General features: G+C 36.6%; 1 protein-coding gene across 3 annotated transcripts in view; it reads right to left on the minus strand.

Moving 5' to 3' along the window:
• LOC144700831 (eukaryotic translation initiation factor SUI1 family protein) overlaps positions 1-23,957 on the minus strand; it is a 31,795-nt gene extending 7,838 nt beyond the window's left edge. The window contains exons 1-11 of one of the 3 annotated variants that reach the window (XR_013580876.1): positions 23,314-23,428; positions 22,864-23,003; positions 21,189-21,300; positions 20,106-20,296; positions 19,595-19,689; positions 18,849-19,238; positions 18,115-18,223; positions 17,002-17,282; positions 16,095-16,465; positions 15,752-15,878; positions 15,570-15,645 (exon numbers count right to left, since the gene is read on the minus strand). Coding sequence is in view for 2 of the 3 variants with exons in the window: in XM_078572382.1 (XP_078428508.1) it covers positions 15,754-15,878; positions 16,095-16,465; positions 17,002-17,282; positions 18,115-18,223; positions 18,849-19,238; positions 19,595-19,689; positions 20,106-20,296; positions 21,189-21,300; positions 22,864-23,003; positions 23,314-23,317 (1,818 nt within the window). In the remaining variant the exon portion in view is untranslated. Of the gene's footprint in view, positions 1-13,748; positions 15,646-15,751; positions 15,879-16,094; positions 16,466-17,001; positions 17,283-18,114; positions 18,224-18,848; positions 19,239-19,594; positions 19,690-20,105; positions 20,297-21,188; positions 21,301-22,863; positions 23,004-23,313; positions 23,429-23,809 lie in introns of those variants that run through there. The other 2 variants (XM_078572383.1, XM_078572382.1) reach the window with 2 other exon arrangements.
• Positions 23,958-26,187: the final 2,230 nt, after the last annotated feature.

Raw genomic sequence — 26,187 nt, forward strand, 5'->3', positions numbered from 1 at the left:
TACCTAATGATCTTACCAAAATCAGCTTGACAGAGAATTTTTCATCTACAAAAAAATGATATATATTAAGTTATAATTAGTAGTTTATTATTATTAAATAAGTTATTAGTATTATATTAATTGTATTATATTAATGACTTTTTTTCTTGCACTTCTACTGTTTGTTTGGATGGCCAATGGAATACCGGTCGGTCATATGATATCTCATGAGCTAATTAATGGGAGAAATCTAACAAAAAAAAATGAAGGGGACCTTTTTTATAGTCTAGTCTAAAAAAGAAAGAGTGAAAACATAAACTCAATGAATTCGTTAGAGAATCAGGAATCCCTTTTTTTACTTGGTATGGATAAAAGATCTTCCTATGTTATACTAGTCTATTCAATTCTCGATGATGAATCTCTTTGATAGATTAGATATTGTTATTCATACACGGATTTCATTTAGTATCATTAGGATACAATTAATCCAAATTAGATTATAGCAGTCAAATTTATTACCTCTATGGGATTAGATCCCGAGTTATTGCGAAGAAAAAAACAATAAGATTATGGAAGTAAATATTCTCGCATTTATTGCTACTGCACTGTTCATTCTAGTTCCTACTGCTTTTTTACTTATCATCTACGTGAAAACAGTGAGCCAAAATGATTAAGTTAACTGAGACTTTGATTTCTTATCCGTCATTAAAGAAAGGGATTTAAACTCCAAGTCTTAAATGGAATGATTGGACTGGAATCGACACTAGTGGAGATAGTATGGTAGAAAGAACTAAATGATATAATATAAATCTTTCTACCACACTATCGTGTGTTCTATTGTAGCATCTCTATATTTAGAGACTATATATTTGTAGACAGATATGGGCTTGACAACGGAGATCAATCTCCAATACGTCTGTACACAGACTTCTAAATAAGAAAAATAAATATATAAATTCAACTAAACTCAAATTTCGAGTTATTTCGTATTTTCGTCGCTTTTGAATTTTGACCAATCAAAAATAAATCATAATTTAAGGTCCAGAGATTTTTCTAGCTCTCTTTTAATTTATACTGAGTATCCCGAGATAGATGAAAACTGTTCAATTAAAAAAAAAAAAAAATGGGGGCTAGTTTTCTATAAAACATATAAAAAAAATGAAATAAAGAACTCGAATCATTCTTCTTTTTTTAGCGTTATAAAGAAACAAAAAATCTCCATTCTCGTTCTATTATCAGCTATGGGTTTAAATCTAAGAGAAATTCTAGATAATGTTTGTTATCCTGAAATTTTCTTGTCTTTCCTAAATGATAAGGAAAAAAAAAAGATCGGGTCAAAAGAAAATGCTATTTTGGAGTTTTATCAACAATTTGCTTGTGTAGGTGGGGATCCAGTATTTTCTGAGTCCTTGTGTAAGGAATTACAAAAGAAATTTTTTCAACAAAGATGTGAATTAGGAAGAATTGGGCGGCGAAATATCAACCAAAGATTAAATCTTGATATACCTGAGAACAATACATTTTTGTTACCACGAGATGTATTGGCTGCTGCAGATCATTTGATTGGAATGAAATTTGGAATGGGTACACTTGACGATATGAATCACTTGAAAAATAAACGTATTCGTTCTGTAGCAGATCTGTTGCAGGATCAATTCGGACTGGCTCTTGGTCGTTTAGAAAATGCGGTTCGAGGAACTATATCTGGAGCAATCAGGCATAAATTGATACCAACTCCTCAAAATTTGGTAACTTCAACTTCATTAACAACCACTTATGAATCATTTTTCGGTCTACACCCTTTATCTCAAGTTTTGGATCGAACTAATCCATTAACCCAAATTGTTCATGGTCGAAAATTGAGTTATTTAGGTCCTGGAGGGGTGACAGGTCGAACTGCAAGTTTTCGGATGCGAGATATCCACCCTAGTCACTATGGACGTATTTGCCCAATTGACACCTCCGAAGGAATTAATGTTGGACTTATTGGATCCTTAGCTATTCATGTAAGGATTGGTCATTGGGGATCCATAGAGACTCCATTTTATGAAATCTCTGAGAGATCAAAAGAAAAAGAAGCACGGATGGTTTATTTATCACCAAGTAGAGATGAATATTATATGATAGCGGCAGGCAATTCTTTGGCCTTAAATCGAGGTATTCAGGAAGAACAGGTTGTTCCTGCTCGATACCGTCAAGAATTCCTGACTATTGCCTGGGAACAGGTTCATCTTCGAAGCATTTTTCCCTTTCAATATTTTTCGATTGGAGCCTCTCTCATTCCTTTTATTGAGCATAATGATGCCAATAGGGCGTTAATGAGTTCTAATATGCAGCGTCAAGCAGTTCCGCTTTCTCGGTCCGAGAAGTGCATTGTAGGAACCGGACTAGAACGCCAAGCGGCTTTAGATTCAGGAGTTTCAGTTATAGCCGAACATGAGGTAAAGTTATTTCTACGGATACTCACCAAACTGTTTCCTCAGGTAATGGAAACACTCTAACTATTCCATTAGTTATTTATGAACGTTCGAACAAAAATACTTGCATGCACCAAAAACCTCAGGTTCAACAGGGTAAATATGTTAAAGGGACAAATTTTAGCCGACAGGGCGGCTACCGTTGAGAGAACTCGCTTTGGGAAAAAATGTATTAGTAGCTTATATGCCATGGGAAGGCTACAATTTTGAAGATGCGGTACTTATAAGTGAGCGTTTGGTCTATAGCGATATTTATACTTCTTTTCACATCCGAAAATATGAAATTCAAACTCATATGACAAGTCAGGGCCCTGAAAGAATTACTAACGAAATACCTCATTTAGAAGCTCATTTACTCCGCAATTTAGACAGAAATGGCATCGTGCTGCTCGGATCTTGGGTGGAAACAGGTGATATTTTAGTAGGTAAATTAACGCCTCAGATAGCGAATGAATCGTCGTATGCACCAGAGGATAGATTATTACGGGCCATACTTGGTATTCAGGTTTCCACTGCAAAGGAGACTTCTCTAAAACTACCTATAGGTGGAAGGGGTCGAGTAATTGATGTGAGATGGATCCAGAAAAAGGGGTTCAGTTATAACCCAGAAATGATTCGTGTATATATTTCACAGAAACGTGAAATCAAAGTGGGTGATAAAGTAGCAGGAAGACATGGGAATAAGGGTATTATTTCTAAAATTTTGCCTAGACAAGACATGCCCTATTTACAAGATGGAACTCCGGTTGATATGGTCTTCAACCCTTTAGGAGTACCCTCACGAATGAATGTTGGACAGATATTTGAATGTTCGCTCGGCTTAGCGGGAGATCTTTTAAATAGACATTATAGAATAGCCCCTTTTGATGAGAGATACGAGCAAGAGGCTTCAAGAAAACTAGTGTTTTCAGAATTATATGAGGCAAGTAAGCAAACAAAAATCCATGGGTATTTGAACCCGAATGCCCGGGAAAAAGTAGAATATTTGATGGAAGAACGGGAGATCCTTTTGAGCAGCCTGTTATAATAGGAAAGCCTTATATCTTGAAATTAATTCATCAAGTTGCTGATAAAATACATGGACGTTCCAGTGGTCACTATTCACTTGTTACACAACAACCCCTTAGAGGAAGTGCAAAACAAGGTGGCCAACGAGTGGGAGAAATGGAAGTTTGGGCTTTAGAGGATTTGGCGTTGCTCATATTTTACAAGAGATGCTTACTTATAAATCAGATCATATTAGAGCTCGTCAGGAAGTACTTGGTACTACGATTATTGGAGGAACAATAGTTACTCCTGAGGATGCCCCAGAATCTTTTCGATTGCTTGTTAGAGAACTACGATCTTTGGCTCTGGAACTGAATCATTTTCTTGTATCTGAGAAAAATTTTCAGATTAATAGGAAGGAAGCTTGATCTGATCTGAATGAATCAGAATTTCTATTCTATGATTGACCAGTATAAACATCAACAACTTCAATTGGACTAGTTTCTCCTGAACAAAGAGGTGCTGGGGCTAACAAAATTCCACTTAAATGGGAGGTAGCCGGAGCGGCGACAAAACCATACACTTTTCATTACAAAACCAATAAACCAGAAAAAGACGGATTGTTTTGTGAAAGAATATTTGGACCTATAAAAGGTGGAATTTGTGCTTGTGGAAATTATCGAGTGATCGGAGCTGAAAAGGAAGACCCAAAATTTTGTGAACAATGTGGAGTCGAGTTTGTTGATTCTCGTGTACGAAGATATCAAATGGGATACATAAAACTCGCCTGTCCAGTAACTCATGTGTGGTATTTAAAACGCCTTCCTAGTTATATCAAGAATCTTTTAGATAAACCACTTAAGGAATTAGAGGGCCTAGTATACTGCGATGTGTGATTTGATCGAAATTAGCATTTTACAGATTCGAACTGAGAAACTGTCATCCCATTGAATCTGATTGGGATGCCCCTAGTTTGACATGTCTATTGGGACGAGTAACATGAAGCTCAGATTTATGGGTGTATTCAATACTTCCAAAAAAAGGGGAATTGATCTATGGTCGATTCTTTACCAGATAAAAAAGAATTGCTAGTTCTACCTCGTGACAAAAAAACTTTTTCTGTTCAGTTCAAGTTTAAGTAAGCAAATATAGCATGGTTATAGGAGTTTATCCATCGCATATATGCTTCAAGGGACATCACGGCCTAACCATCGAGGTGAGTAGGGACCTAAAAGATCGGATAGCATATATAATATATCGACAAGTAAATCCCTTCCGAATTTAAAACTATTCTTTTCAAAAAAAGATTCATCATTCGGAGGAAGTAGACTACTCAAAATTTTTAGATTTCATTTAGTATGTCGTAATTGAATAAGTCATTTAGAAAATTTTCATTTCCGATGAACAATGAATCAATCAAATATAGGTTCCCTTTATTTACTGAGAACTTGAGTAAAGAGTAGTTCTTTTGGGGTTTTTTTAAACAAAGCCAGAAAAATGATAAATAATCGCTTTGTTTAGTTGACTTAACTACTTGAGCCGGATGAGAGTAAACCCTCACGTCCGATTTTGAAGGGGGGAATCCTTGAGGAACCTATCTTGATTTTTCTTTTGCTAGGCCAATAGCTAAAAAACCTACTTTCTTACGATTACGAGGTTCATTCGAATATGAAATCCAATCCTGGAAATACAGCATCCCACTTTTTTTACTACCCAAGGCTTTGAAACATTTCGAAATTGAGGAATCTCGACTGGCGCAGGTGCTATTAGAGAACAATTAGCCGATTTGGATTTACGCATTATTACAGATAATTCATTGATAGAATGGAAAGAATTAGGAGATGAAGGGTCCACCGGAAATGAATGGGAAGATAGAAAAATTCGAAGAAGAAAGGATTTTTTGGTTAGACGCATGGAATTAGCTAAACATTTTATTCGAACAAATGTAGAACCAGAATGGATGGTTTTGTGCCTATTACCTGTTCTTCCTCCTGAGTTAAGACCTATCATTCAGATAGATGGGGGTAAATTAATGAGTTCGGATATTAATGAACTCTACAGAAGAGTTATTTATCGCAACAATACTCTTACTGATCTACTAACAACAAGTAGATCTACACCGGGTGAATTAGTAATGTGTCAGGAGAAATTGGTACAAGAAGCCGTAGATACACTTCTGGATAATGGTATACGTGGACAACCAATGAGGGACGGGCATAATAAAGTTTACAAATCATTTTCAGATGTAATTGAAGGAAAAGAGGGAAGATTCCGCGAGACTTTGCTTGGTAAACGAGTCGATTATTCAGGTCGTTCCGTCATTGTTAATAGGTCCGTCACTTTCATTACATCGATGTGGATTACCTCGCCAAATAGCAATAGAACTCTTTCAGACATTTGTAATTCGTGGTTTAATAAGACAACACGTTGCTTCCAACATCAGGATTGCTAAAAGTAAAATTCGAGAAAAGATCCCATTGTATGGGAGATACTTCAAGAAGTCATGCAGGGGCATCCTGTGTTACTCAATAGAGCACCGACCTTGCATAGATTGGGCATACAGGCGTTTCAACCCATTTTAGTGGAAGGTCGTGCTATATGTTTACATCCATTAGTTTGTAAGGGTTTTAATGCAGACTTTGATGGAGATCAAATGGCTGTTCATGTACCCTTATCGTTAGAAGCTCAAGCAGAGGCTCGGTTACTTATGTTTTCTCATATGAATCTATTGTCTCCAGCTATTGGTGATCCCATTTCTGTACCAACTCAAGACATGCTAATTGGACTTTATGTATTAACGCTGGGGAATCGTCGAGGAATTTGTGCAAATCGCTATAATTTCTCTAATTGCAAAAACGATCAAAATCAAACTCTTGGCAATAATAATTCTCATGCGACGAAAGATAAGGAACCCTTTTTTTCCAGTTCCTATGACGCACTTGGAGCTTATCGGCGAAAACGAATCAATTTGGATAGTCCTTTGTGGCTCCGTTGGCGACTAGATCAACGTGTCATTATTGGATCCAGGGAAGTTCCGCTGGAAGTTCAATATGAATCTTTTGGTACCTACCATGAAATTTATAGACACTATTTAATAGTAAGAAGTGTCAAAAAAGAAATAAGTTCTATATACATTCGAACCACTGTTGGTCATATTTCTTTTTATCGAGAAATAGAAGAAGCGATACAAGGATTTTATCTAGCCTACTCGTATCCTAGCTAAACTAAGTAATTAGGGGAGACTCATGAGAATTGGAGCTTTAATGATATCATAATTCCTGAATTTTTATGTGAATCAAGATTGAGTAAAGGAAGTTTTTGAATCACTGACTCAGACCTATTGTAGAATCCTACTCAGCAGAATAGGGAGGTACTTATGGCAGAACGGGCCGATCTGGTCTTTCACAATAAAGTGATAGATGGAGCTGCCATGAAACGACTTATTAGCAGATTAATAGATCACTTCGGGATGGCTTATACATCACACATTCTAGATCAAGTGAAAACTCTGGGTTTCCAGCAAGCCACTGCTACATCTATTTCATTAGGAATTGATGATCTTTTAACAATACCCTCTAAGGGCTGGTTAGTGCAAGATGCTGAACAACAAAGTTCAATTTTGGAAAAACACCATCATTATGGCAATGTACACGCGGTAGAAAAATTACGTCAATCCATTGAAATATGGTATGCTACCAGCGAATATTTGAGACACGAAATGAATCCTAATTTTCGGATGACTGATCCCTCTAATCCAGTCTATTTAATGTCCTTTTCGGGAGCTAGAGGAAATGCATCTCAGGTACACCAATTAGTAGGTATGAGAGGCTTAATGTCCGATCCCCAAGGACAAATGATTGATTTACCCATTCAAAGCAATTTACGGGAAGGGCTCTCTTTGACGGAATATATAATTTCTTGCTACGGGGCCCGCAAAGGAGTTGTAGATACTGCTGTACGAACATCAGATGCTGGCTACCTGACACGTAGACTTGTTGAAGTGGTTCAACACATTATAGTACGTAGAACAGATTGTGGTACTATTCGAAGTATTTCCGTAAGTCCGAGAAAGGGGATGCCAGAACGCATTTTTATCCAAACACTAATTGGTCGTGTTTTAGCAGACGATATATATATCGGGCCGCGATGCATTGCCGCCCGAAATCAAGATATTGGGATTGGACTTGTCAATCGATTCATAAGTTTTCGAGCACAACCAATACGTATTCGAACTCCATTTACTTGTAGGAGTACCTCTTGGATCTGTCAATTATGTTATGGTCGTAGTCCCACTCACGGTGACCTGGTCGAATTGGGAGAAGCGGTAGGTATTATTGCGGGTCAGTCAATTGGGGAACCAGGGACTCAACTAACATTAAGAACTTTTCATACGGGCGGAGTATTCACGGGGGGGACTGCTGAACATGTACGAGCTCCCTTTAATGGAAAAATCAAATTCAACGAGGATTTAGTTCATCCCACGCGTACCCGTCATGGGCATCCTGCTTTTCTATGTTCAACAGATCTGTATGTAATTATTGAAAGTCAGGAGATTATTCATAATGTAAATATTCCTGCTAAAAGTTTGATTTTAGTGCAAAATGATCAATACGTAGAATCAGAACAAGTGATTGCTGAGATTCGTTCCGGAGTAGCCACTTTAAATTTTAAAGAGAAGGTTCGAAAACATATTTATTCAGAATCAGAAGGAGAAATGCACTGGAGTACCGATGTCTACCATGCACCTGAATATACTTATGGTAATGTGCATCTATTACCAAAAACAAGTCATTTATGGATATTAGCGGTAGGTACGTCAAGATACAGTATTGTTTCTTTTTCCCTTCACAAGGATCAAGATCAAATAAATGCTGATTCTGTTTCTCTCGAAGAAAGATATATTTCTGACCTAGCAATAACTAAGGATCTAGCGAGACATCCATTGTTTAGTTCGGATTCTTCTAGTAAAAAAAAGGGGAGGACTCGTCATTATTCAAGACCTGATCGTAGCATATCCAATGGTCAGTCGAATTTAGAACAATATCCTTTAATTCTGCACCAAAATGCTGATTTTTAGCCAAGAGGCGAAGAAATAAATTCATAATTCCAGTACAATATGATCACGAATGTGATAAAGAACTCCTACCCCATTTTGGTGTTTCGATTGAAATACCCATAAATGGTATTTTACGTAGAAATAGTATTCTTGCTTATTTCGACGATCCCCGATACCGAAGAAACAGTTCTGGAATTACTAAATATGGGGCTATAGAGGTCGATTCAATCCTTAAAAAAGAGGATTTGATTGAATACCGAGGAGCAAAAGAATTGAGTCTAAAAAAAGTAGATCGATTTTTTTTCATTCCCGAGGAAGTGCATGTCTTACCAGGATCTTCGTTGATAATGGTCCGGAACAATAGTATTATAGGAGTGGATACACCACTCACTTTAAATATAAGAAGCCGAGTAGGTGGATTGGTTCAGTGGTGAGAAAAAAAAAAATAATAGAACTAAAAATATTTTCTGGGGATATCCATTTTCCTGGGGAGACAGATAAGATATCCAGGCATAGCGGCATCTTGATACCACCGGGAACGGGAAAAATGGATTCCAAGGAATACAAACATTTGAAAAATTGGATCTATGTCCAACGGATCACACCTACTAAGAAAAAGTATTTTGTTTCAGTTCGACCCGTAGTCACATATGAAATCGCGGATGGCATCAATTTAGCCAAAATTTATCCACAAGATCTTTTGCAGGAAGGCGATAACATCCAACTTAGAGTTGTCAATTATATCCTTTATGGAAATGGCAAGCCAATTCGAGACATTTCTAATACAAGTATTCAATTAGTTCGGACTTGCTTAGTATTGAATTGGGACCAAGAACAAAATAGTTCTATAGAAGGTAGTCATGCTTCTTTTGTTGAAATAAAGACAAATGATCTAATTTGCGATTTCATAAGAATTGAGTTAGGTAACTCCCCCCTTTTGTACACCGGAAAAAGAAATAGTAAGGTGGGTTCAGGATTGATTAGCGATAATGGATTAGATTACAACAATATGAATCCTTTTTTTTCTAAAACAAAGATTCCATCATTTCCCACACATAAAGGAACAGGCGGTACGTTGTTGAATAGAAATAAGGAATCTCAATCTTTGAAAATTTTGTTATCATCGAACTATTCTCGAATTGGTCCATTCAAAGGTTTGAAATCTAACACTACCACTGTGACAAAACAATCAATTAAAGCGGATCCCGTAGCTCCAATTAGGAATTGTTTAGGTCCTTTAGGTACAGTAGTATTCAAAATTGCCAACTTTTATTCATCTTGCCATTTAATAACTTATAATAACACTTTGTTAAAAAAATATTTCTTACTTAACAAATTTAGTCAGACTTTTGAAGGACTTAAATTTTTTATTATAGATGAAAATAAGGGTATTTATAATCCTGAGCCAGCCCGTAAGATAGTTTTTAATTTATTTCATTTAAATTGGCATTTTTTCCATCCCGCTTTTTGTGATGAAACAGCCACACTTATTAGCCTTGGACAATTTTTTTGTGAAAATGTATCTCTACTTAAATACGGATCACAGAAAAAATCTGGTCAAGTTCTAATTGTTGATGTTGACTACTTAGTTATAAGATCAGCTAAACCTTATTTGGCTACTCCAGGAGCGACGGTTCACGGTCATTATGGAGAAACCCTTCATCAGGGAGATACATTGGTTACATTTATATATGAAAAATCAAGATCGGGTGACATAACGCAAGGTCTTCCAAAAGTGGAACAAGTTTTAGAAGTGCGTTCGATTGAGTCAATATCAAGAAATCTGGAAAAGAGGGTTAAAGCATGGAATGAACGTATATCAAGAATTCTGGCCACACCTTGGGGGTTCTTGATTAGTACTGAGCTAACGATCGCCCAAAGCCGGATCTCCTTGGTTAATAAGATCCAAAGGTTTATCGATCCCAAGGGGTACAGATCCATAATAGACATATAGAAATTATTGTACGTCAAGTAACATCAAAAGTCGTGGTTTCAGAAGATGGAATGTCTAATGTTTTTTTACCCGGAGAACTTATAGGATTGTTGCGAGCGGAGCGAGCAGGGCGTGCTTTGGATGAAGCAATCTGTTATCGAGCAATCTTATTGGGAATAACGAGGGCATCTCTTAATACTCAAAGTTTCATATCTGAAGCTAGTTTTCAAGAAACTGCTCGAGTTTTAGCAAAAGCTGCTTTACGAGGTCGTATTGATTGGTTGAAAGGGTTGAAAGAAAATGTTGTTCTAGTTCGAATTATACCTGTTGGTACCGGATTCAAAAAATTAGTACACCACTCAAGGCAGCAAAAAAACATTCATTTGGAAATCAAAAATAAGAATTTGTTCGAAGGAAAGATGATAGATATCTTATTTCACCATAGAGAATTTTTGAGTTCTTGCATGCCAAATAATTTTCAGTAGACATCAGAAGAATCATTGAAACGATTCAACGATGCCTAAACTAAAGTCAAAATAAGTTTATTTATTTTATATTTATATAATTTTATTAGCCGGTCATTGTTATTTGATGATCGGGGTAGATCATACTGAATTTAAAGTCATTAATGTTTTGGAGCGTATATCAAGGGTCAATCTTCCGTATAAAGTTCCATCGGAACAATTATTTATTTTACATACCTCGTCTCTTTAGTTTTTTTTAAGAAAGAGGAAGCAAGTGTGGGGAAAAATGACAAGAAGATATTGGAACATCAATTTGGAAGAAATGCTGGAAGCAGGAGTTCAGTTTGGTCATGGGACTAGGAAAGGGAATCCTAGAATGGCACCTTTCATATCCGCAAAACGTAAAGGTATTCATATTATAAATCTTACGAGAACTGCGCGTTTTTTATCAGAAGCCTGTGATTTAGTTTTTGATGCAGCAAGTAAAGGAAAACAATTTTTGATCGTTGGCACAAAAAATAAAGCAGCTGATTTAGTAGCATCCGCTGCAATAAAGGCTCGTTGCCATTTTGTTAATAAAAAATGGCTTGGTGGTATGCTAACGAATTGGTCCACTACTGAAACGAGACTTCAAAAGTTCAGGGATTTAAGAGCGGAACAAAGGCTGGGAAAACTGAACAGTCTCCCAAAAAGGGATGCAGCAATGTTGAAGAGACAATTATCTACGCTGCAAACATATCTGGGTGGGATCAAATATATGACAGGGTTACCTGATATTGTAATTATTGTTGATCAGCAAGAAGAATATACGGCTCTCCGAGAATGTGTCATTTTGGGTATTCCGACGATTTGTTTAATTGATACAAATTGTGACCCAGATCTTGCAGATATTTCGATTCCAGCTAACGACGATGCTATCGCGTCAATCCGATTGATTCTTAACAAATTAGTCTCTGCAATCATTGAAGGGCGTTCTAGCTATATAAGAAATCATTGATTATTATTATTAATAAGATAAGTCAATTACTTCGATAAACTCTATATAGATATTTGATTTATTGGATCGGTTACTATTCCTGTATTTCATAAAAAACTAAAAACGAAAATAGTCGGACTTGGGATATTATTAAGTACTTAGTATCCTAAATAGACCACTTATGATTAAAATGGGTCAGTTGAGAAAGAGATGGTTGAATCAAATCAAAATAATTCTTTTTTTAAGTTAGATTTCTGTCAGAGGACAATATGAATGTTATACCATGTTCCATTAACACACTCAAAGGGTTATATGATATATCGGGTGTAGAAGTAGGCCAACATTTATATTGGCAAATAGGAGGTTTACAAGTCCATGCCCAAGTTCTTATTACTTCTTGGGTCGTAATTGCTATCTTATTAGGTTCAGTTACCTTAGCTGTTCGGAATCCACAAACCGTTCCGGCTGACGGTCAGAATTTCTTCGAATATCTCCTTGAATTCATTCGAGACTTGAGTAAAACTCAGATTGGAGAAGACTATGGTCCTTGGGTTCCCTTTATTGGAACTATGTTCTTATTTATTTTTGTTTCTAACTGGTCAGGTGCTCTTTTACCTTGGAAAATTATAGAGTTACCTCATGGGGAATTAGCGGCGCCCACCAATGATATAAACACTACAGTTGCTTTAGCTTTACTGACCTCTGTCGCCTATTTTTATGCCGGTCTTAGCAAAAAAGGTTTGAGTTATTTTGGTAAATACATTCAACCAACTCCAATACTTTTACCAATTAACATCCTAGAAGATTTCACAAAACCGTTATCACTTAGTTTTCGACTTTTCGGAAATATATTGGCTGATGAATTAGTCGTTGTTGTTCTTGTTTCTTTAGTACCTTTAGTAGTTCCTATACCTGTTATGTTTCTTGGGTTATTCACAAGCGGTATTCAAGCTCTTATTTTTGCAACTTTAGCCGCAGCTTATATAGGTGAATCTATGGAGGGTCACCATTAACTAATTTTTGATAGTTTTTTCTCACCCTTAGCCCAGTTGACAAAGAGTCGGTTTTTTTTAGAAAGTTCCTTTTTATGTAATCGATTTTATAGGAATTCTAATCGATTATATAAATTTACTTATATAGATAAGGTAAGGTAGAGAATCCTAGCAGTAAAGAAAGCTATACCATATCATTGAAATTTAAATAAAAAAATCTTAGGATTTTTCCTAAGATTTTTTTATTTATTTCTCTTCGAGTCTAGATTATATACTTCTTCCTTTTATAAAATTTGATTGTATTTATAGTGTATTTTATTTGTTTTTCTTAAATTAATATTATTATTTTTGAGTTTAGTTCACTATAAATTGTTATCTTTGTCCCACGTAAAGCTAAAAAAACTCACTTATCTTATAAATATAAAAAACTCACTTATCTTATAAATATAAAAAGTCAAATCACTATAACGAGCCTTCGTCAATGGTTCAAAAAACGTATTCTATAATTATTTTCAATAAGCGGTTTACGTTATAGAAGAAACAAATGTATATGTCATATTATAAATTAACTAGTTATAGTGAGGGTCTTATATATTTTTGGTTGCTCACTGCACTTAAATGGGATTAAACTAGAAAGTTCTTCGTTTTTTCTGTAATTGGGGATTGAACAAATAACCAGATCAACTCTGAACTTAAGGAAGTCGAAGAGTGAAGACTGACTGATTGGATCAAAAAAGGTTTTAGAATAAACAAATGTAATAACTAGAATAAGATGCTATGCATAGAGATTTATCTAAAACAAAAAAACTCTATCACAGATAACAACAAAAAGCGATATTTTAATGTCTTTCTGCTGATGTATTCCTTGATTGTATCATTAACCATTTCTTTTTTTTTTTTGCGAGGAGCTTAGCTTATCATGAATCCACTGATTTCTGCCGCTTCTGTTATTGCTGCTGGATTGGCTGTAGGACTTGCTTCTATTGGACCTGGAGTTGGTCAAGGTACTGCAGCGGGTCAGGCTGTAGAAGGTATTGCGAGACAGCCAGAAGCAGAAGGTAAAATACGAGGTACTTTATTGTTAAGTTTGGCTTTTATGGAAGCTTTAACAATTTATGGACTAGTTGTGGCGTTAGCACTTTTATTTGCTAATCCATTTGTTTAATTCTCGAATAAAATAGTACGTAATAGTGTTTTTTGACTTATACTAGCTTTTTGCTTATTCGAATTAGCTCTAAATTGCACTATAACAATTACTTATTCGTTGAGAGAATACCTCCGGGAAGGACTGATTTTAGGATTAGTAATTAGCAGATCCTCTCGCTTTCTTCCTTCCCGTTTTTAGTTCGTAGTCTAATGGAAACCTTTTTTAGTATGCGTTCCAACGCAACAAACAAGGTATTTATCAATTGACAAAATACCCAGGACCTAACCCAATAAGTATATTCTTGTAATTGTCATTTTTAATTTATTATTTATAAAAGAAAAAATTAAAAAGTTATCAATTAAATTAATCTATTAAAAAAAAATCCCATAAAAAAAGAAATCAACCAAAGCAAAGGGGGGGGAGTAATACAAAAAGAACTCTGTTCTTTGTTAGTCCTATCTATAAGAGGAGAGTATATGAAAAATGTCACTGATTCTTTTGTTTCCTTGGGCCACTGGCCATCCGCCGGAGGTTTTGGGTTTAATACCGATATTTTTGCAACAAATCCAATAAATCTAAGCGTAGTAATTGGTGTACTCTTTTATTTTGGAAAGGGAGTGTGTGCGAGTTGTGTATTTCAAAAAAAAAGTTGGATCTAACCAACTGCACTTTATTTATTTTTTTAATAAAATAGGATAAAAAATGTGCATGATCTCGACGAATTACTTCTGAATAAATTCAGAAATCATATGTAAGAACCATAGCATTTCGTGATTCATTGGTAAATTGACTTTGATTCTCTATCAACCAATAATGTGAGACGATTAACATGGTTAAAGCTAAACTGCTTGAAGTCCAAGCATACTAAACATGGTATTCTTTCTACCACTATGTTATTACTAAGATGGTTTCAAAAAAATACATAGTTGATAATTTATCCGATATAGAACACTCATATCGATAAAAAAAAATTTATTGAACCATTTAGATAAAAAGTCACCTCCTTTTTATCTAATTAATGCTATGCTGAATCGACAACCTATGTATAGACTACTTATTTTTGGATTGAATAGTGACAGCGATATTGATTGAATCAATAAAAGTAAAAAACTAAACCTCATTATAATTAATTTAATAATTATTCAAAATAATCTCAATAGAATAAAAAAAATCAATAGAATAAAAAAACAACTTTGCTGACTATTAAAGATTTCTTGTCTAGTCAGAAGAGTCCTCCAAAAAGAGTCTGGTCTTGGATAAGATAATTTTTGATATCTTTCAATCCGAACAGAAATAAAAAAGAGGGTAGGCTCATTACATTTAAATATATGGAAGTCCCATAAATTCAAAAATGAAGCGTGAGAGCCAAATGAATTGAAAGGTTCATGTTTGGTTCGGGAAGAGATAATGTAAGTTATGAAATTAATGTTAACAGAATCTACTTTCATTAAATGATTTATTAGATAATCGAAAACAGAGGATCTTGAGGACTATTCGAAATTCAGAAGAGTTACGTCAAGCAGCTATTGAACAGCTTGAAAAAGCCCGGGCACGCTTACTGCAGATATAAAAAGGCGGGGGATGGGTTGCGGCTCTTCCTCTATCTCTCTCTCTTTGCCGGAGAACCTATTCTTCTGTAATCACCCAAGAATCAAGCAGACACAGAGAGAGAGAAAGAGAGAGTAAGCAACAACTGAATAAACAAGGTGGACCCATTAAATACTGATATCCGATACAAACCTTTATCTCTTGGTCTTATCGAGCACCTCGATGAACCTCTTGGGTATGCCGTAGTGCTCTACCAAATGACGGGCCAAGTCCTCTATCACTCCACCCTGCACGAGAACCTCGCTCTGCCCCTTCTTCCCTGTTCCATAAATTTCATCACGTCACCGTCACAGTCTTGTAAAACTGTCGTCCGTCACATCGCTCGTGACATAAAGGAAGACACGATGGAAGACAGTTGCCAGACCCTAAGTTTGAGTTATACGAATATAAATAAATGAAAAAAAAGAGGCATCCAGCGGCAATCCAATTCATTAGTCATTAATTGATGTATAAAAATAACAGTGCAAGTCCTTACCGGGGAGCTCGGTTACAGATGTGCTGCAGGCAAACTTCTTCTGAAGCTCGGCAGCAACGGTGTCAGCATCGATGAGGAACGTCTCAAGGCCCGAGAAGCGGGTGACTTTCTTGTTCCCTTGTCTTCGCTCAGAGATGATCTGGACAGGCCGCGCGGGGCCCTTGCGGACAGCTGTATCAGGCCCACGGGTGACCGAGTGGTGGACTTGCATCCGGGCCAAGAACAATGGGCCCACCTCTCTCTTGTGCACCTCTGAAGGATACCTTTCCCCCTTCTTAATTGCACCCTTGTACAGTGAATCACAGAGAGTGGCATCTAGCGTAATAACCGCCTTATCTCCCGCCTTTGTCAATCCTCCTTCCTCCACGTACCTGCCCAAATATAGAGATGGAAAGATATTCAACAGTTTATAAGAGCAACAATTCCTCTCTCTTCTTTCTGTTACCTTCTATACATAAGACTGACAGCTCTTAAGTTTCCAGAGGTAGGGCTACTCTTTTTTCATTCTACGTTTTCTATTCTCTTCTTTCTCTAAGTTTTTGTGATTATTAGGACTGTTCCTATCTCTACTTTCCCCATGTTTCTATGATTACTTCTCTTCTTTGTCAAAGCTACTTCAAGTAGGACTGCTCTTCTCTCTCTGCTTTCTCTACGTTTCTACAATTACTACGACTGCTCTTCCCTCTCTAGTTTCTCCAAGTTTCTACTATTAGGACTACTCTTCTCTATCTAATTTCTCAAAGTTTGTAAGAGTAGGACTAATCTTCTTCCCAACCACATGAACAAACTAATGCAACAATGGAGAAAGACTGCCTTTATCCGTTTTTGGACTATTTGGGAAGGTTTAGTTGGGAGGTCTCATGCATGGCAAAACAAAACCAGCTAAATCGCTTGAAAAATGGGTCACCTGAAAACAATGTCCGTAGCCTCGGCAGCTGTATAGAACTCGGTTGGATTGGCGCCGACAGCAACAAAAATCGGGGTGACGTGAGAGGTGGGTTTGAAGACCTCAACAACGTCAAGTGACAGCCCAGTAACCTGCGAGTCCGAGCTAGAGCGCACTGCTGCAGCCACAGTGACTGCCACTGTGTCTCGTTTCTCTGGCCGGAATGAACTGTAGTCCACATGGGACTGGTTAACAGATTGAAGGATCATCTCCTTCTTGTGCTTATCTTCCTTTGCTGAAATCTACGGGGGAAAAGTGTGAGATGCAGGTTGAATTATACCTGAATTGTGCTTTCATTGAAATCTTCTACTTGATAAAACCAGTTTTCCCCTCATTTCTCAATCGAAACCAATATATTTTTGTTTCTACACGGTGAGACCAACTTTCCCCCACAATAATCCCTCAGGCTTTCTATCACCCGTCTCTCTAAAACTTGAAGATGATTTTTCATCCTTTCTCCATCAACATCAGTCTGCACTCATATCTACGGAAACGATCCCATTTTCCTCTCTCCATAATCTTTCTTTAAACTTTCATTTCCCGTATCTCTAAACAAAAATCTCCTCTCATTTTGACATGAATTATACAAAATTTCTCTCTCTACGAACATTCCTTGGACTTCCTATCTCCTGTCTCCTTGAAATGACAAAAGACTAATCTTCTTATACTTCTTCCTCAATTTTTTTCTCTCCAGTCTCAAAAGCAGAAAAATACCGATTCCCTTTTTCTCATTTGTCAATCAACACCAATCTCCTTTCTACATGAATCATACTCTCTTCCTCTCTTTATAATCATGATTCAGACTTACTCTTCCCTCAAAAGGCTCTCATTTCTTTGCAAATGATGCCAACTTTCTGTCTAGAATGATTCTTCGATCTTTATATTTCCTGTCTCCCTAAAATATCAAAATGTCGATGCTTCCTTCCGCATTATTCAATCAGCATTAATCTTCTCTACGTAACGATTTCTCAAACTTCTATCTCTCCACCCTCTAAAATGGCAAAACCACACATTGGGCATTGGGATAGAAAATCGGAAATTTTTGCTAGTTAATGCCAAGCATAAAACGAGTACCAGGCCAGCGGATGCCTTGGACTGTAGCCACTTGGAAAGTTTCTTGTAGGAAGACTTTTTGATATCTAATGTCATCCCTGAAGGCCTGCACGGAAGAACATGACCGGACCTACATGCCGAAAATTAAGGTTATGCCATAAATCTCCACACCATGCACATCACACAGGCACTGAATATCTATAAAGAATTTCTATACGAGAAATAGTTTAAATGTAATTGCAGAACGGAAAAAGAAAGGTGATAGAAAATGATATATAGTAATGTTGAGTTAAATGATCTGCTCTTAATTGGATTGATTCAATGAGTTAATCGTTTTATCATATTGAAGATTGATTTGAATATATCAATCGGTCGAATTGACTTACACACGATTGATCATTGATCATCTGAAATGGCAATATCATACATCTGATAAGGCATGGGAGTTTTGGCCGTTTGGGCTTTTTTGACAGACCTTTTTGATCTTTTATACCACATTTTTTGCCACGTCATTTTCTTTATTTTATTATTGATCAAATTGATTGCTCTGATGGATCATTCAAACTAATAATCAGATCAGATTTGATTGATTTTTTGAGCAATTTGAAAAAGAGCATCTTAATGATCGAAATATTCCAGAGAGGGTAGGATAAAGGTATTTAAATAACAGAAATAACCCTGACAGAAGCTTAAGATCCTAGGAAAGATAGTACGGCAATATATTGGGGTAAGATATAAAGATCAGTAGCTCTTACCAAAGCGTGCTTCCAGGCATGGGCAGATCTTTGTCTTTGACAGAAGTATGCAAGGCCTGCAACAAACACTTATCTAAGAGAGCATCTACTTCTTCTGTCGACAAGCTACGCTGGTCTTTGTCCTCAGAGCATTGTCCTTCAGATATGTTCATCACAGCCAAGCTGGAATCCACATCGTGAGAAACAGAAGCCAGTGGCAGCACAGGGGACCCACCATCATCTCTCAGCTGAGGCTCCTCTTCATCATTTTGAGGCAATTCAGTACCTCGGTCTTCTTGCTCTGTTTGTTCTTCATGTTTCTGAGCAAGTTCAGAGGACGAGGCCGGGTCTCCAACTACTATATCCTCAAGGAACCCGGGGTTGGGGACATAACGCCCTTCAGCAGATTCCCTGTAGCCATTTTTAAGCAAATAATAAGCCCTTCACGCAATTCAAAATAAGGCTTGTGGACAACGGCCAAGGACGAATGGAACAGGACTGAACGGGTTTCCCTTCAGTCATCCATTACAGGGCTTGTTATTTCATTCCATTCACATTTGAGGGGTAAAAATTAAAACCAATTGAGAGGTTTCATTATGTTTCTCACTTCAAGACAGATGACTGATGACAGACTGGATTACATCCCCTTCCATTCCTCATCCATCCTCGAACCTTAATTCAAAGGCATGGTGGGGATTCACCTTGAATTATTTTTAGTCATTGAAGTCTTAAGCTAACACTGATAGAAACTTGGTGAATGTACTTGCCATAATGAGTCGCGATAATAGTGAGTTACACGTAGAGCCTTGCCACGTAAACCGGCTTTGATGGCTTGCCCACTGCTCATTGTTGTGCTCCCAACCTGCAGAAACATTGGGATTGGTGACTTGGGTAAAAGAAAGCATTGACTTTGATGCACAGAGAGGGAGGAGGATGGGGGATAGGAGCAGCCTGCCAGCCTGGGAGCAAGGGAATAAACCCAAGAAAATCAGTAGCCTCCCTCGTCTTTAACTTTTCTCTGTCGGCCTTAAATAGACAAAAAACAGGAAGAATCTGCTGCCTTGGTAGCAAAGGAACAAACACTAGAAAACCAGCAGATTCGTTCATCTTTTACTTCATTCTACTACCAAAAAAAATATTTTGCTTCATTCTATATCTTAAATAGACAGATAGAGAAAAACGTTTTCACACAAAATTTCTTTAATAATGTAGAGAGTAACATTTTAGCCTTGACGTCTAACAGAAATATTTTTAAATATATCAAATATCTTTACTCACTGCAATGGGAGCTGGATTGCCGGGGACTTTAATGGCCCAGGGCTGGCCTTCTAGAAAGGGAGGAAGACCCTCAGGTGGGATGCTGATTCCAGGGAACATCAGGTCGGCACCTCCAAGGATGAAGCGAGATACTTCGCCCCCCTTCAGCTCGAAGGACGGCAAGAGATGCGGCACATTCCAGAGCGCGTAAACTGCCATAATAGCACAACTTTATAAGAAGAGAACTTTTCAGGAATTACTTGAGAAACAACTTGTTGGTAGACATGGTCGTTCTGTCCTGTTCGTTTTAAACGAACAAAAAATTTGCACAAAAGAACCGCTCAGGGCCTTGTTCTTTGTTCTGTTCTTTTTTTTTCAAAAACGAACAAAATTTGCACATGCGCACAAATTCGCACATCTGCACAAGACTAGAACAAAATTAGCACAACGCAAACAAAAGAACTGCACACAGGTCTGTGCGATGTTCTGTTCGAATTTGTTTTTGTTCTGTTCGGAAAACCAAAGAGAACGAACAATTCGCAAAAATTCGCACAAAAAGAACAGAACGACCATGTCTACTTGTGGGCTCTCTACCTGGAGTTGTGATTTATTTCTGACGCAGATATTTAATGTTTGGGGAATATTGGACATTAAGTTGATACAAGCATGTGACCACAGAAGCACAAGCAGCAGGATTGTAATGCTTTTTCGTCATTATAGAGAAGTTATATATGAGTTGGGAAGATTATAAGAGATGATTCAATGGTAAACTTGTGAACAATACATAACCAATTCTACAAATAAAAAACCAGAATGTACAACAGATTGCAGGATGAATAATGAAATGAAAATGCTTTTCTAAAACAGCACTGGGCGTTGTTTTAGATTTTTGTTTGGATCTATAAAAAATGTTTTTCCTCATAATAAACCCAAGGAAATAAAAAAGAGAACTCAACAAAAGATAACTCAGAGAAAACACTAATAAGCAATAAAAATAAGAGAAAACGTGAAAATGAAGTCAACATTTGTGTTTTACGTCAGAAATAATGCACAACTAATGAAGAGGTCAGAGGAAACCAAGAAATGATTGTAATCAGTATGGACCTGTAGGGAATAATTCAGAGCCTCGTCCATCGACATCAAACAGCATCGGAGGCCCGCTTTCAACACCGTAGACATGAGCACGATTATGGTACTTTGTTACTGTTATCTCCACCTACAAAAGAGAAATGATAGGCTAAATTTCATTGCAGATCAAAATGAACAGATAAGATGAAGTGGCGCTTGGAAAATGAAAACTGAAAATATGAAAAAGACAAACACAAAGTAAATACATGAAAAGGACGCATATCTACACTTCTGAAGAAAGGCCGCAGATCTGCATTTAAAGGGTGGGTGATGGTTGAGGATGCTTGGTTTGGCATCGCAGAGATAGCGAAGCCAAGCATCCTCAACCATCACCCACCCAATATCACTCATAATCACACACGGTAGTGTCCAACGAATCAATTTCACTCCATTTCAATACCACAACAGAGAATTTAAAAAATTATAACAGCCCCAAGAAGTGACAAACTATGTTTTAAGGGATGGAGGAGACAATATGGGAGGGCATTTCAAAAGATCCACGAATAATAAAAGGCCACCTCTATGTTGATAAAGGAAGAGGCCCCAACGTAATGCCTGACTACTATAAACCAGTCAAAGGGGGGCCCAACAGAATCATGAGCAAACTGATTCAGAACCCGGAACTGTATCGCAATTGCTCTAGATCACTCTTAAACCCACGGAAAATGATTCAAAATTTTCAAAACGTTGTAATTTTGTCAGCTTCTATCTCTATCATTCTATCTTTCTTGTTTTTTTATGTTATCCTTAGAGTCTTTTCCCTCAAGTTTTACAGAGTTTTATTTAACGCCCTCATGAGATCTGATGGGTCTATTGGTGGACTCTTACAATGGACCCATGAAAAAAAAAACAGCCGGGTCAGTTCTCCTACATATTTCAGCCGCATTTATGACCAACAGAGTCATTACCAAACTCATTAAAGAGGGAACCCTTCATGATGGAATGACAACTCTCACCCTTAGGAAAGTTACTCAAAATAGCAGAGCATAGACATGTTCATAATCGTTTGAAGCAAAGGGTTATGACGGAAAGGATTGCTTGAGCTAACATCTGTAGCCAGAAAAAATGAGGACTCAACGCAGTGGCCGAGAAGGCTGAAGCTGTTGGGGATAGCACCCACCAAAATAATAATCAATCTCCAACCGTCGAAAATTAACAAAAATATGTCATAATGAATATATTAAATTAAAGGACGAAAAACCAATAAGTAAAGCCAGTGAACTTTGCTAAGCAATCAATCGAAATCTGAATCACTTCACAACCGATAAGACTCACGTTCTCGTCACTGCAGATTTTCTGCCACATTATTTCCTTACCATGTTTTCAAAGTATTAACAATCACAATGTCCTAATTCTATTCCAATAAGCATTGTTCCGCAATGAGATGCAAAGAAAAGAAAGAATATATAGTTTCCTGACAAGTAAAGGTTTTGTTTCACAGATCAATGAGAAAGCGAAGCTAACGGTCACCAGATGCCCACAAGAAATAGAGAAAAAAATGGCTAACAAATGCAGGAACAAAATCATAATAACTTTTTTTTTATTATGGTTCATGTTCAATAACCCTAAACAGTAGAATCAAATATTGATCTACGGAACATGCACAGCACTAACTGCCCACGAACATAAAAGTCATTATTTATACAGTTACCTTTGCAGGGAAGATGATATCTATGTCTGCGTCAGAAGCCAGAGGGAAACGGTCCTTCATTGTTCTTCTAAGTTTCTTCCTGTCCGCTCCAGAAAGCCGTTGCAGTGACTTCGCTTCAGCAGATTTCTTAAACATGATTGCTGAATTTATCAAAGAGAATAATTAATATATAACAATGGCTTGACACGAATGCCTAACACTCCACATAAGAAATATATAATTAAATATGCATGATACAATAAGAAGAAGAAGAAATGATAAGATAACAAAAATTCAAGAAAATGTCGACGCAATTTAACGTAGTTTCTAGATGCGCAAGCAAGTCACGATCAAGAGTAAAGTTAAAGAGGACAATTAGCATCGTCCAAACTCACACGGGGAAAGAGATAGCAGATGCCACTAAAAATTTAAACTAATAAGAAATCTTAAGCAGGGAATCCCGATTCTTACGCATATTCAAGATGATCTTCAGAATTCGAGATGAACCACTTTTAAGATAACCGCAACAATTCGGAGAGGAAGACACCGCGTTAAAAAAGACACAAAACAGAAAAAAAAAAACAGATTATGAAACAACCAGTAAATAAAGCCTGTAAAACTGGCTCAGTTATTAATCAAACTCTCGTCCCTTTGCTTAGTGGCTTGACTTCCTGGTGTTACTAACAACCAGTAAACAGAAACAACCAGTTCATAAAGACAGTAAAATTGGCATTATATTCTGGTTCTTCTTCGAATTTTTTTGGCGGAAATTAAAAACTAAAAAAAAATCTTAACAAACTCCAGGGAATCCCAATCATAACAGAATTTCAATGCGATCTTCAGAATTCAAGATGAACCAATTTCAACACACCCGCACCTAATCAGAGAGGAAAAAAAAACCTAAGCATACAAACAGCGTAAGCTGGAAGAAAACAGCGGGAAAGAATAAACAAAAACAGAAACAAACCAGAAGAAAAGAATTGCAGAAGACTTGCTGAAGAAGTCACTCTTCCACTCTCTAGCTAGCAGCGAAGAACAAAGAAGAAATTTGACGAATTTTCTCCTGTAGGAAATTCAAAAAGCCGGCTAAATCAAGATTTATACAATAACCCCTTCTTCTTTCCCTATATTTACAAAAACTCCCAAGTATTCCAAGTATGAATTCCTCAGGAATGGCGCGGTTCGGGGCGGAAATTCGCCTCAATGGGGCGGGCTTTGATGCAGAAAACCGAACCGCCCACCGCTCCAAACCGCCCCTCCGGTTTTGAATCTTCCTCAATTTCACTCAGCTTTTTTTTAAAAAAAATTTTGTGAGGGGGATGGAAAAATTGAAAAAACAGACTGAAATTTTCCAGTCCAAAAAAACTCTACAAAGGTTTGGAAGGTTCTTTTTCTATACCAGCAGCTACGCACGTCCACATAAGAACCTAGAATAGTTGAGCCGTCTTTCGCACATTTCCTTTCAATCAAGATTAGATAGAATTTTACGTGGTCATTCTGTTCTTTTTTTGCGAATTTGTGTGAATTGTTCGCTCTGTTCGGTTTTCCAAACAGAACAAAAACAAATTCGAACAAAACATCGCACAGACCCATGTGTAATTCTTTTGGTCGCTTTGTGCGAATTTTGTTCTTATTTGTGCAAATGTGTGAATTTTGTTCGAATTTGAAAAGAAAAAAGAACAGACAAAGAACAAGGCCCTGTGCGGTTCTTTTGTGAGAATCTTTTGTTTGTTTCAAATGAACAGAACAGAACAACCATGTCTAGATAGAACCCAAGGAGTTGAAGATAAGCAAGCCATTCATCATGGATACTCTGATCAATAGTGTATTGTCTCCTCAACCTTGATTGAACTTTAGCAATCTTAAAGAGATGAGGAAATATTGAATAAAATCATCAAATCCCCAAAAAGCAAAAATTCTAGAAAAAAAAACAAAAAAAAATGAGTGAGGAGCTTCAGCAGATTTAAGGTATTCTGGATTGGTATTTTTTTTCTCAATTAGACGTGAAATTAAAAAAGGTAGTGTATACAATAAAACATGAAATAAAAGGAAGATTACACTCATTCACTAAAATTGGAGCACAAAATGCAACACATGATAAATTATACAAATAAAGCCAAGGTGTCACATTTTGAGGTTGGATTATTTTTGAGCTCTTGATGTCAAAAAAATCCATCAGTACCAAAAAAATTCATAAAACTCATTGTATCACTGTAAAACATAGATCAATTAGTTTAAGATTGATAAAACATTCAATTTTATTTTAGTGAATTTAAACGTATAAAATTCATGCCATTAATGTCATAAACTAGCATGTTATCAGAACCCCCCCCCATTCAATTCATAGCTAGTCCCTTAGAAATGCACTTGAATTTTCTGTGTACTGTTCTTTCACCTTTTGAACCTTATAACATGGGTATGAAGTGTTAAATAAGGATGAGAAAGATGGCATAGCACAAATGAAAGGTGATAGGAGGTTAAAAATAAAACGGACAATGAACAAAAGGTACATATTACCTATGATAGCCAACTATCAATGATTTTGGAATACTCTCAATGTAAAGAAACAAAAAAATAAATCATGGTGATTTCTAAGACCAAATTAGGGGTTTTATGTTGTTTTTCTGATTTAGACTTAAGAAACAAGGCTAGAAAGGGATGTTGTTTTTAACTTCATACTCTATTAAAAGAAACAAGGTTAGAAAGGGATCAATCGATCGAGAGGCATAAATTTGTTATCATGAATTTTTAGAAATCTTTCTTAAGCTTGAAAATAAAAAATCAGGCTTCGAAGTGATGAATATGCTATTATTAATTTCAATTTATTTAAATTCAAAAGGAATACAAATAATAATTGACTTTTATATTTTAAATATTAATTGCCTGAGCGGTGATTGGAACAATGGTTGGTGATGGAGGGCAGTAGTAACACACATCAGTGTCAAGGGTATATGGATAGGTCATGGATCTCCCTAGAAGAACCCTGACTTAGAGAGAAAGTAGGTGAAATTGTGTATGATAGACAGAGAAAGCATGTAAAATGAAGGAAAAGTAAGGGAGATGGATGGGGATGATGGTTACACTTTATATCTTAATTCCTAGAGTGTTGATTTTCATGATTGATGCCTTCAATGCCTCTTCCTCAAATTGTATCATTATATTTGTCCTACATAAGGATATTTTTCTACAAGAAAAGGATAATCACTTTAAAACACTTACATTAATTAGGTTAAACAATCATACTCTTAGGAAGACTTGTCGAACTAGCTAGTCACTGCTAATGTATGTCCAGAGTGAGTTTAAGAGATAGAGAAGAATAATATTCATACATATGGCATGATATAA

The sequence above is a fragment of the Wolffia australiana genome, chromosome 3 (assembly GCF_029677425.1).
Source record: "Wolffia australiana isolate 7733 chromosome 3, ASM2967742v1".
NCBI lineage: Eukaryota > Viridiplantae > Streptophyta > Magnoliopsida > Alismatales > Araceae > Wolffia > Wolffia australiana.